The sequence below is a fragment of the Hesperophylax consimilis genome, chromosome 3 (assembly GCF_061612785.1).
Source record: "Hesperophylax consimilis isolate HC1 chromosome 3, BYU_Hcon_1.0, whole genome shotgun sequence".
Taxonomy (NCBI): domain Eukaryota; kingdom Metazoa; phylum Arthropoda; class Insecta; order Trichoptera; family Limnephilidae; genus Hesperophylax; species Hesperophylax consimilis.
The window spans coordinates 26,769,800-26,789,062 of record NC_142838.1 but is presented as its reverse complement, the minus strand read 5'-3'; the positions used below and the strand labels follow the sequence as shown (position 1 = coordinate 26,789,062).

The following is a 19,263-nucleotide window of genomic DNA, read 5'->3' as shown; positions in this document are numbered from 1 at the left end:
TTTTTTGGCCACCAGTGGAATATCACGTAGCGTAGGAAAAGTTTATCTTTTCTAAACATTATCTTATTAGCCAGCTGATTAAAAAATTCAAATATATCTACGTAAGTACAAACGTAACTGATAAAATAGAATATTATTATTCTGCGTTTGTATAATAATTTTGTAAATGACCTATTTTCAATGCATGTGCATGCATGATCTAGACATTCTAGACCCCCAACAAAAGCATATCGATAAAAGGTTTTATCGACAGTGACGATTATACGTCAACGTTTTCGGACAATACTGCAGTCGTGCTCGGGAAAGAAAACGAGTTAACTACGTCGCGTAACATTTTGAATCGAGCCACTAACAATGACACCCCTTATGTAGATGGCGATAAGGTTTAAATTCCCGCATAACATCATCTGCCTGTTTTGATTTATGCAAGGAAAAAATATATTTTGCGTACGTTCGGCACAAATATTTAAATGTTTTACTATTATTTTATAAAGAAATTAATTTTCCACATTATACAAAAAAACTATAATCGAAAATGGGTTCGTAAGTAGGAGATTTTGAACTTAAAAACAGTTTTTAAAGGCCTGATACATAATTTTTTCTAGGCATATAAAAAGGCTCGCTCTGAAAAAACGCTCTGGCATCATGAAATTTGGACATATTTTCTGCTCGGAAACGTTATTTACATCATGAGCTACAGAGCTTTTATTTGCTAAAACTTGTGATTAAGTTGGCACATTAATTACAGTGGTGGACAGGAAGTTAATTAGGAAATCAATGGATATTATTCAGTACCTACTCATCCGTGCAGTTTTACCTGACATTATTCATTGCATGAATCTCATTATGTTATTGTGTATTAATTTAACTATAAATTATTCAGTGCTTACTAGAGTTGCTCGACCGATTCAACGAATCAAATTACGTAATTGGAGAATTGCATATGAATCATTTTTATTCAACGGGCTAAACAGCCTCGTATTTCCACCCGATCTCATTTTCCTTCAATTAATTTTTTAAAAATTGGTGTGATTGATTTAAATTTACTTTCGGAGCAAACTTTACGGTCGATCTCACAAATTATAAACAGACCGGAGTGGTAGATATTTCAATTCACAATCGAAACCAGTTGGCATTAGCCGTGTTTGGTGACCAAATCTAAATAGCCTAGTACTTACAAACCTTCCTCTCCCCGTCGGATTTGTGCCATATAAAATATTATATCCCCGTCTTCTTGGATAAGAACCATAAATTCCACTGATTTCGGATAGTCGGGTGCAGTAGGAACTCTTGCGGTAAAAAGTAAAATAAATATCTTTTTAATTTTTGTACAAGTGTTTGAGTTTAAGACGTTTTTCTGGAAAAGTACTTTCGCATACTATTTATACACATTTTATTACATTTATAAAACCACGTTTCTAAAATAATACATAAAGTAAACACTGACCGAAATCGATCGAAACACTAAAAAAATACATATATTAATTTTAACGTGGTGTACGGAAAGTTTTCATTGAAAATATGTGTGCTTAAAAACAACTTTCAAATGCTTAAACGGTTGAATAATGAAGTTGTTATTTAGTGGATGTAACGTCTCTGTTTATCTTCACGTTTTGGCAGAAGAAAAACCCACGGAAAATTCCTTAAAAGCTCGTAAATTTCAGTCATTTAGGTTGAAGTAAGAAGTTTTCATTATAATCAGAAATATTAAATTCTATGTATACCAGTTTTCCAATTCTAGGATAAGGGTATCTCAAAGTTTTTCTTTTCTATCGATTACCAATTATTCAATTTACTACTTCTACTGGTGCCCTGTCCTATCGGAGGTTGACCATCATCAGGGCATTCTTCGCCATGCAAGCTGCATCCCGAACAACGGTAGAACTGCACTCTTTCCAGTCTCGTAGGTTTCGAAGCCTTGAATTGCGGCGTTTATCTCTACTACGTCTTCCATAAATCTTCCCCTAGATAATCAGTTGAGTGTTATATTTGTCACCTCTTAAGATGTTGGACAACTTAAACATATTTCTGGATTACCTTTGAATACAAAATTGATATTTTCTCCCAGTTGATTACCACATATTCTTCAAGGATACGTGCAATTCAGCGTGTTTGGATTACTTACATTCTTGCAAGTCATGACCGATAAGTTCTTCACAAAAATAATATAACTATCTTTTTATTTGAACATAATGTGTTTTATATTTAAATTTATTACTTGGTGCAATGTTAGTGTTTGTGTTATTCATGCTTGTTTACTCAAACGCGTGTTTACAATATACAAAGTGATGCACAAAATTACGCTTAAATTATATTTATGTCAACATCCGTCGTTCTATTCAATTATTATGTTTACAGCAATGTTATTCTATTTATTGACTGTAAACAATAATGCATATTTCTTCTATCCGGAAAATTATGTTTACAACATTGTTATTCCAACTATTTATTAACTGTAAACAATAATACCACATATTATATTTCAACATTTCCCATCACTGGCTTTGATAGATTTATTCAAATTACCTGCTAAATAAATCGTGTTTACAGACGATATGTTATGGCATGGTTTTGAACTCTTTCAACATCATCACAATTCGCTTGATTTGTTTACTGCCAGATTTTCCCAGCGGACGTGAATCTATCGTGAAGTCAACACAAAAAGATTATGCATCTTTCACAATCGTCGACTACGTCATTTCTTCTCTCCGTAGGTTATCAATGTTATCATAAATTCGCAGTTCATATAATTCAAATTTAATGGCAGTAATATCGGATTCGCTATCGATCATTGATTACCGTTCGATCGTCCTAAATATATCGTCAGATAAATTAATTAGATAGGAAGACGTAATGTCTAATTACTAAATAGTATACCAGTAAAAATAACACGATAAATAATATCAAAGGATAGACAAACTGCCAACTCTGACAATATTATTTTAACATAAGTGGGTTTCAACAGATTAACTCAGAAGGTTCATATTTTACCAAAACTGTGCAGTCGGATATACGAGTATATCAGTAACTTTGTTGGCAGTTAAATGCCCACCTACAGTTATTCGAGAGGCCATTTAACACAAAAGCAATAATTGTGTAATCTCATGGAATCAGGAGAGTTCGAACACTCGTGACTCAAACTGCAGCACTTTGCTGAAAATCAGTAAATATTGACCCTTTGGTTGGTGGGTTAGAAAGGTTAGAATTATTCTGTATTTTTGTTATACCCACCCAAAACTAGCCAATACGCTTATTTATACATACACCTTCGTGTCTAATATTAGTCTAAGCACAAAAGTAATGGTGTAATCTCATGGAATCAGGAGAGTTCGATCACTCGTGATTCAAACTGCAACATTTTGCTGAAAATAAGTAAATATTGACCCTTTGGGTGGTGGGTTAGAGAGGTTAGAATTATTCTGTATTTGTGTTATACCTACCCAAAACTAGCCAATATTATTATTTATACGTACACCTTCGTGTGCACTCTGTCAACTTTGAGATAAGTTACTTTTATAGATCAGATTTTATTTCTTGTTCTTCCGTTTGAGTTTACAATCTCATTGACTGGTGACAGGTTGGACTTCGAGCTGCAGGTGTAATAATATGATGTGACTAGAGACTAAACCATCTGCCACTTTATTAATATCCTGTACTAGTCATTGAGGAAGAGATTTTGCCAATCTGGGAGTTGTACGTCTGGGTGCCAAATTCTAGTTGGGAAAGTGGAAGCTCGCCAATCCGGCGTCACACGGTGGGCTGAAAATCGGCTCTCATAGACATAGAAACTTGAATCTTCAAGGGTATTTTTTTTGGCTAGAAATGGATTCTGCTCACTGCAAGCCCAAAAGCATTTAAGCATTAAAATGAATCATCAACAAAAAAAAAGATTTTTTTTCCACTTTAGGATTTAAAAAAAAAAAATCGCACCTTGCGCCACAATATGAAGTATGTCAAAAAAATACAAATAAATAGTAGTATTATCTGTGTGTAAGGATAGAACGGCCAACCTTATGATTCCAGAGATAGCCTCATTTTTAATGTCAGCGCCATACAAATTTTTCTTAAAAAAATTATAACTCCTTCATTTGTACACGCAATTGCTTCGTACGACATTTTATAGCATAGTAATGATCAGCAGAATCCATTTCTAGCCAAAAAAAATACCCTTGAAAATTCAAGTCTCTATGTCTATGAAAGCCGATTTTCAGCCCACTGTGCGTCACCCGGACCAGGGAAAGATGCCAATTCGCTATTATTTTTCTCGTTATACGGGCACCTTTTCTAAACCTTCCTGTAAACGCAGACTACAGAGTACAGTCTCGATTGTCCATTATTCGTCAATGGACGTCTTACCTCATGTCTCAAGTCGCTTTGCTGAAACAATTAACTTTTTTTTTATAAACTCGTCAAAAAAAAACACGAATGCAAAGGACCTTTGTTTTGCAATATTGAATTTTCTTCTTCAATTTGATGTAAAGTTTTTACGTATGTATCGCAATTTTTAACACCCTTTTCTTGACGGGAAATTCAATTTATAAATCATGTACTGTTTTATTTAATTTATTGTCTCGTCCGTGACAAACTTACAAAACGTGATCGTATTTTATTTGGAAATCTTTCGCTAGCACACGCATTGTTAAACATAATAATGTGTATTATTTATGCTTTTGCGTCATCGTGCCAATATTATTCCAGAATATCATATAATTATTTATTTTGTGTCAATTGTCCTCTTGTGTGTTTGGTTTGGCAGTGTTTATTCAAGCGGTTAATTATCAGTTGGACGTTTACGAAACGATTTGACGACAAACATTTATCTATTTTTTATTGTTTTCACGTTCAGCTTACATTATTTTCAATAATGTTTGTATCCATATCACATTTACACGTAAATATACAGAAAATAAGACGCACATTTTATTTTAAAAACAATTGCATCCGATATGATTTGAGATTTTCAAAGTATTATTTCTAAAGTATTGTAGTGATTCATTTTTGGGGTATTATGCCGTGTTGCTCTACCTACCTAGCCAACCTTTCGAACAGCATTACAGCGTCCACCATCAGGCAGATGTGTATGAGAGACTTTGTATCCGTTAAATAATAACGAGAAGTACGAGTAGGTATTTCGATTTCCGGAAATGGAAAATAATGCATTTTAGTGGCTGTTTCGTTAAAAAAGCGGATAATTTTACGTCAATTATTAACGCCATGTTTTTACATAATATTATTAAAATAGTTTTTTGGGCAATTTTTTAAGTATTTTATACATACCATACGGGCGACTCAAATCAAGCAAATTCGATTACCCTTGGTTTACCCTTTTTCCTTCGTAGATCGTAAAATGTATTGTCATCTTATAATGCTTTATCTATACAATGTATACAATAAAATCGATTACACAACCTTTATGATTAATTTAATTGATATCTGTTTGTGAATTCGTGTTTACGTGAATCTGTTTGTTCCATCACAATAATCTTAACCTTAATAAAATCATCTGTTCACTTTTCAACTGTGCCTATAAAGCCCACTTTGATTTAAATTAAAACAAAATATTTTTTATGTGAGGTTAAACATTCAATGTCGACTTTGGGATTTATTGTGAACACCGTGTCAACACGTACAATATCACGCGTCATGCATACAGACACCTACCTAAAAGCGCGTTAACAACCAAACACTGTAGTTGTATCAGTGACATTGCGTTAGGAATGAGATAACAGGAGCTAATTCCACTAATATTATTCTTATCTTTATTGCATTTCATTTACTGTCATATTAATTAACGTTTTTATCATTATTTTTTGATTGTATTGTAACTTATTCTTAATTTTTTTTCTTCTCCAGGTCATTCAGCCTGCCACAGCCATGGGCCTCAGGTGAAGAGTCGGACAATGGATATCATATAGACTGACACGTGCGTGTTTTAATAAAAGTTAACAGTGATAAAGGATTCTGATTAGTGACAAGTGTGAAATAAAAATCTGCAGCCATGTATTCCATGAACTATCTGGGCAAGGTGTTTGCCAACTTCAGGGAGTTTTACAATGAAATCAACGCAGCCACCCTCACGGGGGCCATTGATGTGGTGGTCGTGGAACAGCCCGATGGAACCTTCACGTGTTCTCCTTTCCACGTCAGGTTCGGGAAGCTGGGAGTGCTGAGGAGCCGTCTCAAAGTGGTAAACCTTCATTATCATTCTCTTTCCCTGACCCTTGTGTACAATACATCAATCTGTTTGATCACAACTAATAGCCAATCGTTTGTGTGCCATACTATAAAGGAGAACTATCAACTATTCAGTGGTCTGTACCTACTCCGAATTATATCGCTTTTTCCGTAATGTAATTGGCACAAACAAATTTGATGCCTTTCTGTGTCTTGTTTGATCGAAACTGTGATTTTTTTCTAGCCCACATCAACCTGGCACGATCGACTCTAGACATTGATTATTTTAGACTTGAGGTCTGCTGCGGTGTTTTTCTCGACAATCAAAAGACAGCATGGTTCTAGAACTTGTATTGCTTTAGTTGTTATAATAGTTTACTTTAGTTTTTAAAAGGTTAATTGGTTTGAAATCTTACCAATGATTAGTTTTCACAACATAAAACATTACGTTCAAATATTTTGCGATATACAATCAGGAAAAAAGTATTGTATTTCAGGGGTTTCAGGTACGCCCGTTTCGATGCTTCCGGAACGTTGAGGCTTCTGAAAATTAGGTTTTCATCATTCATTCCTGATTTTTCGACCATTCGCTTGTCTCCGATACCATTTCAATTCTTCTTAGCTTTTTGTTCTAATTTTGTGCCGTAATATCTTTTCTTATTCCTCTGCCATATCCCTCACAACATTAATGTTTTCTAATACCACACGTCAAGAAAACTTAACATCCAAATATATCTCGTCATCTTGTAGAGTTACTTACTTTACAGGCGGTGCACCAAAGTCTCGTCAGGACGAGATTTTTAGTCAATGAAACGTTTTATTTTTAAATCGAGGCCACCAAAGCTACGGCATAAAATAAGCAGTTAGGTCTTGACTAACAACACGTCTACAAAAAAATCTAACCATAACTCTATTACATTAGTTCGCATGGAGGTGCATTACCTAACTAGCCATTTAATTTAGAACAGGTAACTAAAATTAAATACTTAGGTATTATTTTTGACAGCAATTTAAAATGGAAACAACATATAACCACTACAGCAAACAAACTTAGAAAATTCATTTATTTTTTTAGACAAACTCGCAACTTTCTCAACCTAAGCCAGCTCAAAACAATCTACTATGCACTTTGTCAATCTTTAATAGAATATGGTATCATAGCATGGGGAGGAGCAAACGCTGCCGCCATTGAACCAATATCTAAAGCTCAGAAACGTATAATAAAGATTATCCTCAAACTACCAATCACAAACAGTTCGGATGAAATCTTTAGGAAAATCTGTGTTATGGACATTAGGCAACTTTATGCCAAAAACATACTAACATACCTCTTCAAACACAAAACTACTTTTGACAATATCCAAACTGCTCGTGATACTAGAACCAAAGGACATAATTTCTTACAAATCCCTTTCGCTAAAACAACTTTTGGCCAGAGAAATTTTAGATATTTTGCAACAAGGCTATATAATGCTCTCCCACTAGCCATTAGACTGAACGAATTTTTTTTGAAATATAAAACAGACATCAAGTCTTGGATCATCAGCCAAGACAGATCCATGATCAAAAATTTTATAAAAATCCCCACATAAGTATGTACTCCAACTAGATGCTGATTAACAAATTTATCATTTATTATTATTATTTATTATTTTGTATCTTTTTCACAATGTCATTATGTAATGAAATAGTTTATGTATCAAAAAATATGTAAACATTAATTCATGTATCAAATACGTCTGTCTCGACACAGGTTTATCCTAGTGAGACAGACTTCGAAAAAAAAAACCTGTAAAAAAACTTTATATTGATAATAAAAATAAAAAAAATTAAATTAAAAAATTAGCTAATACATTTTTTAAACTGAGTTCGCACAAGGCTAAACAAGTGCAGTTAAAACGTGCACACCAAACACGTCTAAAAAAATTAGAGGTCTTCATCTCTTTACTTGGCGAGATTTTCGTCATATTTTTTTACTTGAAGACAGGTTAGCGCCAGATCATTCATAAATTATGTTACGTCTTTCATAACATATTTATGTTATGTTGATTTATGCTATTACTTGCTTGTAATTATAGACTTGTACAATGATACGTAAAAAAATGTAGTGAACGAGTTTACCTGTTACGAAATCTGGACAGCTCTGCATTCTGCGGGCCGGCGAATTCAACACATGTTTCAATTTATAGATGCTTCAGTTTGATCGTGTTATTATTAGACATGGCCAAGTTATTGAACTAACTAACTGGCATCACGCTGGAGTGGCAGTGACGTCATCATTCTCATAATAATGATTAGCTGAACGTCGCGGGTTCAATCCCGGCGTCCGCAAATAATTTTATTCGATGAATTTGTGTTATAACACAAATTACTCATTAAAAATAATATATAGTACATAATATATTTGCGGCACGTTCCAAAGTTGAAAATACTCTGTGTAAGATCACCATTTAGAGTTGAAACGTTGCTAAAAATGGCTTTGGTACATCACCACCTTCCTCTTACTCATCTCCTTTCCTACCCCACTACATTCAGCCTCACAACATACCCCTATTGGGGATGCCATAGTCTCACTGGTTCAAGACGGTTGAGAGCAGTTGGGACTCTTTTGCGGTTTTACATGAAATAACTAAAAAATTCCTGGCAACACTGGAACCAAAAAAAGTGTCGATTAATATTTTTCTGTAATCTAGTAAAAATCGAAATTCTGGTAAATCATTTTTTTATTGATATCTTTTCTCTTGTCGTCTTTTAGTTCGAAATTCAAATTCAAAAATACCATCCAACAACACTTTTAACTTTTCCTCGATTTTCTGCTTCTTCCAGACTAGTATTAACCCTTTCAATCAGTGGCGATCTGAATCATTTAATTAAACCTTATTTTTTTAAAAGTATTCATTTTACAATTCTTAAAAACGTAACCTAAATATTATTTCATTTTCAATGTTTTGTTTTATCTGGGTACCATAAAAAGCATTTAGATATCTCCACTAGTCTTATCATTTGTTTGTTATATATAATTGACGGATCGTAACGGAGTCCTGTTTTAACTCGCGGGATCGGTGGGATAAAAAGGTGGTATCCAACACGGCCATCGCCATGAACCAGAACGTATAAACATATTTGCAGACAGATTAAATGCTAAATGATCGAGAATCACAGTGGTAGACGTGAAGGGAATGAGAATTCAATAAAAAATTCTAAAACGAATGCTTCCTAAAAAAATAAGATTTAAATGATTCAGATTGACACTGATTGAAAGGGTTAATACTAGTCTGGAAGAAGCAGAAAATCGAAGAAAAGTCAGAATTTGAATAGTAAAAACAAAAACTCAAAATGTGTTAAAAGTGTTGTTCATTGGTATTTTTGAATTAGAACTTCAAACTAAAAGACGACAAAAGAAAAAATATCAATTAAAAATGATTTACCAGAATTTCGACTTTTACCAGATGACAGCTAAATATTTGCTCAACCTTTTGTTTCGGTTCCAGTGTTGTCAGGATTTTTTTTAGTTTTTTCATGTAAAATAGCATATATAAAAAAGTTTTTTATGAGTCTATAGTTTTTACCCTTCTGAACCACGGTCGTTTTCAACCAATGCTAAATGGTTTTTTCTTATCCTTGTGTGAGAATGGGTTAAGCCCCTCCACATTATGGTTGAATAATATTCGTCATTTTCTTGTCGTCAACCTGGTATTCTGTCGTTCTTCGTTCTTGTTCGGAATTATTTTTAGAATTATTCACAAGTTGAGAGTGGTGCCTTCTGGTTTTATGTAGGTCAGATCAAGAATGTTTTGCAAGCGCTGTAAAAAAAACTAGAAGTACTCATATTAATTTTAAAAAGATTTAGCTTAGCTCGATAAATAATACGATTGAAATTATAAAATTGAAATTTTAAAATATTATGTGTACCAACCAAATTGTATTGTGCACACAAATATAAAATATAATACGTAGTTAGGTTACTCTTTTTTCGTTTTGAAAGTTGAAAGCACTGTAGCTCATGATGGAAATAATTTTGCGAATTATATATAGTCACGTTCGCTTTGGAATTTCAGACAGAAAATGCTATGCAAATTTCATGGTGACGGATTCACCGGTCTAGAGTTTTTAGTTAGTATTTCCTAAAGAAATTTCAGACTGGAATTACTGTACAAATTTCACGACGACAGCTCACCATTCGAGAGTGTACCAGTGACGTAATTTCTAGGGAAATTTGACAAGATCTAAGAAAGAAAAATTTTTTTTAGGGAAAAAGCATAACAACCTTGGGAAATTCTGAAATGTTGATAAAATGGTGTCAAATTCTGGGGAATCTGTAATTGTCTAGCCACCCGCCTGCCTCCCCCAAATTTTGGGCGTACCATCACTGGAGTGTACTGTAAAATATCACAATATTATAACAATTATTATTTTGGACAATGCTGACAACCTTTTTGCAAAGTTTTCAACTAAAGAAACGACCTCAGTAAAAAAACCTGTAATAAGCTGACTGCAGAAAACCGCTTTAAGGCGATGCACTACGTCGTGTAATATTTTAAATTGAGCCACTATCAATTATTACAACCCTTACGTAGATGGCGATAAGGTTTAAATTCCCGCTTAACACCATCCGCCTGTTTTGATTTGTGCAAGAAAAAAACATGGCCAAAAACTGCCTTTTATTTTATTTTGTGAATGTTCAGGCATAAATATTTAAATTTTTTCGATCATTTTATAAATAACTTAATTTACCACATTATAAAATAAAATCATAACCGAAAATGGGTTCGTAAGTACGAGATTCTGAACTTTAAAGCAGTTTTCATAGGCCTTTACATTATTTTTTCTGGGCTTATAAAAAGACTTATCTAAAAAATACTCGATTATTTCAAAGGCCAAGATGTATTCTACTCGCAGTATTTAATTGAAGCATCTGAAACATTTCTAGGCGACCAAATTTTCAAACCAAAAACACATGATTTTGAATTACTACGTATGGCATCGCCTTAATTTGTTGTATCTGCAAATCTAGTTGTCTTGTCGACTCCCTGTTATACCGCGAATTCTATCAACAGATAGTATTATAATAATGAATCCACCGCAATGTGTTCCAGATAATGAAAGATGATCATTTTGTGATAGTAATAACATGTTATATTATACCAAAGTGCATTTATATTTCATGTTTTGTTTTTGTGGTTAAAACACTGACGTCTATATTTCATTACTCTGTGGGTAAGAACAAAGTGTTGTCAACAATTTGTTTCATTAATCAGTTATTATCAAATATTGAGCCGCGCAAATTTCTCGCGATTTGGCTCTGAGGTCAAGAAATTTCCTCAGCTTTTTCTGTCTGAAATTTGTAGGTCAACGGAAACCTTTTCACGACAGCTTTTTTTTCATAGCTCCATGATACGTAGTTTGTATCATGGAGCTTTAGAGTTTTGTAATATATGTGTATTTAACTCGTAAAGAAAAAAAAAGAAAAAAATTGTAAACGTAGTGTAGTTCGTAAAATTTGAGAGAAAAAAATGATTTCGGGGAATTTATTTCCATTTATACACTAAATAATAATAACCAGGTGCATATTTATTTAAATCTGGTAGTTAACATTATATAGAATTTATACAATTATTTGAAAAGGCAAGTTTTTTTTTTCTGCATTAGGTGTAGATTTTCTTCACTTTTAAACGGCGAGTATAGCACTCTAATTTTTTTTATTTAGCTTCACACAGGAGGTATAAGTTTATTAGGAATAAGTTTTGGAAAGGAAAGAGGTATGAGGGGTGGCTAGGCATCTGGGGGTCAGTGTGTCCAGCAGTGACGGACGTATGGTTCCATCCCTCCCACTGCGGTGAAGGCGAAGGGCCGAGAGAGTACTGCTGGAGAGGTCAAAAGGTATCCCTCAAGCCTGGAATCCGGCCCGCCCCACAGTGACTTGACATATGCATCCACCGCCAAGACCTAGACAAACCTCAACCTCATGAATCCCTACACCCCTGCTAAGTCACTAAACAATGCGAACCACGTGGGGTGACCTATGGTAGAGGTGTTGATTCTCAAATAAATAGTTCCCGGGCCAATAGGTACCCTTACCCGCTTACCAAAATATAAACGAAACTTAACGTTAATAAATTTAATTCTGTTACAACTTGTATAACTTTGACCACGTTAAATTAATAATTGATTTCAATTAGCACCATACTAATAAAACGTGTTTTCATGTTGATTAGAAGTGTATTAAATAAGTTGCTGTAACATTACGCAACGTTATCCCTTGATTGAGTCCCAACTGTTTCCAACCGTCTAGGTCTGGAACCAGTGAGACTGTCCCCAATTGGGGTATGTTGTGAAGCTGAAGTTAGTGGGAACGGGAAGCAAAGTGGAAAGAGGAAGATGAGGGAGTACCCGGCTATTCAGATATGATCACCAAACACGGCGAAAGCCATTTAAAGCAACGTTTCAATTCTGAATAACGTGCCGCCAGTATACTATCTATATATTATTTTTAATAAATTTTTTTTGTGAAATACCACAAATTCATCAAATAAAATTTACTTGCGCACGCCGGGATTTGAACCCGCGACTTTCGTATTGTTAGTCGAGAGCCTTACCCCTCGACCACGGAGGCCGTCAACATACTACTACTATTAAAATTCACTTGAGTGAATCAAATGCAAATCATCTTGAGTGATGAGGCCCATTTCCACCTCGGTGGCTTCGTCAACAAGCAAAATTGTCGCATCTGGGGCTCGGAAAACCCAAGAGTTATTGTTGAAAAGCCTCTCTATCCTCAACGTGTGACTGTTTGGTGCGGTTTATGGTCCGGCGGAGTCATTGGACCTTACTTTTTCGAAAATGAGGCTGGAGCAACGGTTACCGTGAATGGATTGCGCTATCGAGAGATGATTAATGATTTTTTATGGTCGGAATTGGATGGTATGGATCTGGACAACGTTTACTTTCAACAAGACGGCGCTACGTGCCATACAAGCAACGAATATCAAAATAACACCTCTTTGAATATCAAAATAACAACTCTTTGAATATCAAAATAACACATCTTATTGGAAAACCCTGTATTTTGATCCTGCTCTGGTTTTGTTTGATTTAATAATTAATGTAATACAAGAAATAAAAAATGTACCTTTGACAATTTAACATCATACCTAGACCATCGTAAATTCAACCGATTATCTTTATGATTATTAAATATATAGCACATACCTACATATTATTTTTTATCTGTCCAGTGATTATATTAACGGGATTAGATATATCAATAAACAATACACCAATTATCATTAAAATTAACATCTGTGTTAATGATGGCTGAAAATCATCCGATGCTGAAAATGCATCTGATCTGATCTACCGATCGCTTTCACCAATCGAACCAAGAGACCTCTTTGCTAAAAAATATTCATAGGCCATATCACAAACGCGACTGAGCGTATCATTACCATTGAGTTATATATTTATATTATGGGTACATCAATGATTATCGCTGAGTGGCCCACTTTAGTTTTAAGCCATCATCATTCGTAAGGATTAACCTCCGATAAGCTTTGACTGTTCTGCATTGTTTTTGTGTTATCTTTTAAACGGCTACCGAGTTGAGTAGCTACTTTCTTTATTGTTTTTTTTTAACCGGTTTCATCTGCGGAATAAATTTGTCTATGGACAAAAGTAGTAACCAAGTAAGCACGTGGGTTATCTTTAACCAGTTTACGGTAAAAACATGCGTGGATGTTGAACCCGTTGTGTTAGTAAACAAAGAAAGGACGGCACTGTGGCCTAACGGTTGGAGGTAATGATTACTAGCGTAATTACATTTATTGAATACTACAAAAACAAATCTACTGGTTACGGTTTTTGTAACTGATTAGAATACCTAGATTAAATGAGAAGTAGATTTATTGACCTTGTATGATGGATTATTATTGGATTTATATGACCGGTCAGTGGCCGAGTTGGCATCGCATTTGGGTCCCACCCAGGCGTAGTGTTTTCATTTCCTAGACTGGCTAAGTCAGTTATGTGTATATTGTCAGGTTATTCGTAACCCGGGAATGTTTGTCTTTCTTTTTAATAATTTTTTTTATATATATAGTTATTTATTATTAAACAATAATTCTCATATTTATTTTCATAAAAATTTACAATAATTTATTATATTACTAGTGAATACCTCGCAATGGTTCGCTATTGCTAATTTCTTTCTCAGGCGCCTCCGACTTCTTCCATCATTCGCTACTGTATACCACAATGTTACTGTTAGAATACTACGTTACTTCGACTTTAATTCTACTCCTTATCTCATTACGGTGCAGAGATATCGGGTTACTTCTACCATTTAAACATCTCTAAACACTCCTGGCAATAATAACAACAAACTTTGAAATTTTCAGCGATGTCGGTAGACTACTTTTCGATTTTTCAGAGCACAATCATAATCAGGCTGATTTTTTAAATATTAAGATGTTCCCTAGCGTTTCGGACTATTCCCGAACATTCCACGACATTCCAGAATGTTCCGGGATGTTCTGGAACGTTGTGGAATGCTCTCGAATACTCTCAAATGTTCTGGACTGTTTTAGAAATTTCTAGAGGGCGAAACTTTCAGCGCTTGTATCTTCAAAAGGGTGACCCGATAAATCATCAAAATGATAATTCATCACACTTTTAAAAAGTTATATAAAGTCATGGAAAGTGATGAAACAAAAACTTTATTAATTGCGTTAAGTAGGTAAGGTTTAATTTTTTTTCATCGTTTCTAATGACTTTATATCACTTTTTAAAGGTGTGTTGAATTGTCACTGTGTTGAGTTATCATGGAACCCTTCAAAAGCACGCCTTTCATGTAAAAACGGGAACCTTCTACATGGATGAGGGATAGAGGGCCACTACCACATCATACAAACTCCCTTGATCATACCGGAACTCGTTTTTGAGTTTCGCGTCACGCACATTGTACGCTTACTTTTATATTATGTATTGAGATATTTTTATTTGTACTAAACTCGGCATTATGTTTAACCCCTAAAGCCTCTGACATTTTGCAATGCACTTCTCTTCTGAGAACTGTCAGAATGTAGATTGCGTGGAAAATATTTTCTCATTAAGTTCGATTTCAGATGATTCGCTGTTTTTGAAGGTATTTCAAAATAAAAATACTGTTCTTGAAACCAGAAGAAAGGCTGTCAAATTTTAATATTACAAATTGACGTAGGCACACTATTAAAAATATTAAAGTTTTGAACGCAAACAAGGATAAAGTTTTTATATCGATGATATTTATCGTTTAAATTGTAATTACTACTTTTCACGAAACTAAAAAAAAACATATTTAATTAGACAAACGTATAATGAAAGTTGTTCAAATTTGTAACACTCACACGGGTCACTCACTAAGGACGGGTTGTTTCGGAGAATTCGAACAATTCATCAAATTTCAACGTTCATTTCCGGGTTCTGTGAAAGTCCTATTGAAATTCTGTTATTATATCATTATAGGCTAGTTGCTTGACAGAATTGAAATAAAAACAGAATTTAAAAATATCTTTCACAGAACTTGAAAATTAACTTTGAAATTGTTTAAGTTCTCCGAAACAACCCGTCCTAAATATTGCGGTTTATAAATTATTTCAAAAGAATTCATGTTTTTTGGAAATCTTACAAAATATTAAAATTGCATTTTTTTGTTTTCATACCGACCCAAGTGGCATTGACCTTACTGTTAACCGACAAAACCGAGGTACTTATGACGTCAAGCGTACCCCGATAGATTTCTATCGTATTGGCGGGCTTTGAAAAATGCAAACTTTGAAAATTATTTTAACTATGTAAAAAAATATAAAAAAATACTGAAATTAAAGTTAGACGGTAAACATTCATGGTAAAAAATTGTCCAGAATTACAATGTATTTCTAGTTTATTTCTCCATTTCCGTTTCATTACAATTTAATATATAACAGTGTGTCACCACCGGATTACGATTAAAACCTAACAACTAAATAACATCACGCCATAATAATATGTGAAATCAATTCTTGAACTTTGTACGGATTACCTCGCAATCCTCTGGAAAATAACTGTGAAGTATGTTCAATTGCCGGAATTGTGCAAGATAAACAATATAAAATGGCATTTTTTGTTGAATCATTTTTTTAATGAATATGACAGCAATAAGCTTCGTTGATAACCTCTATTTAACGGCTGTCAGGTAAATCAGTAGGTTCTAGTATAATTTGTGTACTTTGGTACCCACCCAATCATAATATACACTGTACAGTGATATAGTCGGAAAAACCTCGTGTTACCTCATCAAAATTATAGTGCATTAATTGGTCCCGCGTAAATGTTATCATTATTGTTTAAATTAATATCTGGAGTTCAAAGCTCGCATTTAAGTAGTGACTTCTCTCTTCTTTGATTTTATTAATGAATCACACAATCGCAGTTCAAAATTAAAGTTATGTCGCCTCAATTTGAGAGGCGGGTAAGGGTTCCACCGGCCCGGGAACAATTTATTGGATAAACAACACTTCTGCCATAGGTCACCCCAAGTGGTTCGCTACGTTTTGTGACTTAGCAAGGGTGCCCGGGTTCATGGGATGGGATTTGTCCGGGTCTTGGCAACAGATGCCTCTGAAACCTGACCTTATGAAATCTCCAGCAGGACTCTCAGATAATCGCCTTGCACCGTAGAGGGAGGGATGGATTCATACATCCGTCACTCTTGAACATCCAGACCTCCAGTTTCCTAGCCAACCTTCATACCCTTTTCCTTCCCGGTACTTCCTCCTGATATTACCGATATTACTGATAATTTGGCAATAAGATTATATTACCATTACGACTACGTCAGTTCCATGCGGACTGTGAAAAGGGTATCTTCTTTGTAGTTTTACAATCATTTTGCCCAGGGCCGGCCCTGAGCCAAACGACGCCTGGCGCTAAAAACTTCAAGGGTGCTGTGTTAGGTGTTATGAATTATCAGCATCTTGGCTCTTTGGCAACTCGGTGCCCGGAGCAGACCGCTCCAATTGAGCCTGCACAAGACCGGTCCTGATGTTTTTTGGCATTTACGGTATAAAAATCACATCGGTGATAGCTCCGTTGTAACCTTTTACTCTTTCTCATAAACCACACATTTAACCGAACGAAATGTTACAGTGGAGCTCTCAGCAGCAGAATCACAGTGCAATTTTCATTTTCTGTAATTTAAAATATTTTCTGTAATTCTCTAATGTCTTTTAAAATTCACCAATTCGGAGGCTACACAGACTAGGTAATAATTAGAGTTCAATCGATGTTTACCGTCACCACTCAGTGACCAAACTAAAAAACGATAAGTTAGAATATTTGTAACTGTTCCACAAAATATTTTTTTTCTTACACGCATACTTTATCTTTATATAATTTTTTCTATGTTCCTTAAAACACCCAATCGGGCGTAATAAACGTTTGTTGATTATAAATCTACTTACAACAAAGCGTTCTTGTTTGTTTTTAAACTAATGTTAAGCTATGTTGTGTATAGTACCCAATCTTGCATTATAAAGGTTTGCTAAATACTAACATGCTCAACAAAAAACATTTCATATTTATTTTACTAACATCAACGATGTTATTAAATATTGTTCCGCTACTACATTCATAGTGCCAAATACGTATCTCGTACTCTTATTATTATATATTGAAGAACTATTACTTGAATGTACAACAGCTCTCAACGATAACTAATATTGTATCTGCTTATTATGCTATGTAATATGCACTCATTATTGATCTCCTGATCAGCTTACCTTAAGCATTTTATACGTGTAAAATACACGTATACAATGGCGTGAGTAAATAAATAATGGGTTATTTCTGCCATTGACAGTGTAATAAGAATAAGTTTTAACCTCGATTTCCGAAAGAGTACTGAATTTGGATAATTTTTATAGCGTCGTTTTTGTGAATAATCCCCCCAAGAGCTCTTTACAAAACTATATACGAAACGATGCACAAATCCTCCCTGAGTACCTACTCCTCCAGAAAACGGCATGAAAGTGGTTAATTAGTTATACCTTAGCTTAGAGTATGCATTTTCCTTTCATACGACACTCATAAACCATGCCCATTTTTATTGTATCAAATAATAACAGATAGGTTTTTCTTCCCACTCATAAAAGATAACATTTCCGCCATGTTCAAATAAATGTCATCCTTCCTTCGCCTCTTTCGTGTCCTTTTTACGCTGTCCTCAATTTCTCATTGTTCGGAGCTCGCACTCGAATCTACGTTTGCCTCATATTCGCCACGCGTAGGTACCTAACCAAGTAAATTACTTGACTTCGCCACACCAAGTACCTACTGAGCCGCGCCGACGAAGTAAACTTACCGTAAAATAATTAAATAAATTATGGCGGAGTTCGCAGAGTGAAAGTTATTCTCATCCCAAAGATAAGTACTCTAAATCAATGCTCACAGTAAACAGCTTTCTTGAATTATTTAACGAAGAGAATAATAATTATTATAACCAATTTACCAGTTTGTATTCCAAATTGCGGTTTTATATTACTAATTTTCTTTTATTGTTATTTGTTTGTGAGTTTATATACATTATTTGAATAAAAATTAAACACAGATACACTGTAGTTTGTGTGCAATATTGATTATTTTATTAATTATTTTGCACTATTTTCAAATCAAAATTACTTCACACCCTCTCTAGCTCTCTACAGCTGGAATACCAATAATAGCATAATATTGTCATTCCAGCTGAGATCGCTGAAATAAATTAAACGGAATCAGTAAGTAATGTGTATTAAGAATTTGTCATAAATGTCTGAAAACTATTATGTATTATTATCATTACCTATTAACCTAGTAAAAGTCCAAACTTCAGAATTGAAACGTTGCTCCAAATGGCTTCAATCGTTTTCGTGACCAGATCTGATACTTTCCTCTTCCCCGTCTCCTTTCCCTCTCCATTTCCTTTGACTTCACTCCCAAAACTAAGGATGCCATAGTCCTGTTGCCTCCGGGATGCCACCAGTTTTCCTAACACAACAGAGTGACCGGTCTAAAGCGGTCGAAATTTAAAGGAAGAATTCA

The 19,263-nt window shown here is 34.4% G+C and overlaps 1 protein-coding gene across 5 annotated transcripts in view; it reads left to right on the top strand.

Moving 5' to 3' along the window:
- Window positions 1-19,263, top strand: part of Lpin (phosphatidate phosphatase LPIN) — a 101,320-nt gene that overhangs the window by 55,051 nt on the left and 27,006 nt on the right. For 4 of the 5 annotated variants that reach the window (XR_016305190.1, XM_089649896.1, XM_089649913.1 and 1 more), the window contains exon 2: window positions 5,854-6,187. Coding sequence is in view for 4 of the 5 variants with exons in the window: in XM_089649896.1 (XP_089506022.1) it covers window positions 5,999-6,187 (189 nt within the window). In the remaining variant the exon portion in view is untranslated. Of the gene's footprint in view, window positions 1-4,466; window positions 4,489-5,853; window positions 6,188-19,263 lie in introns of those variants that run through there. The other variant, XM_089649904.1, reaches the window with a different exon arrangement.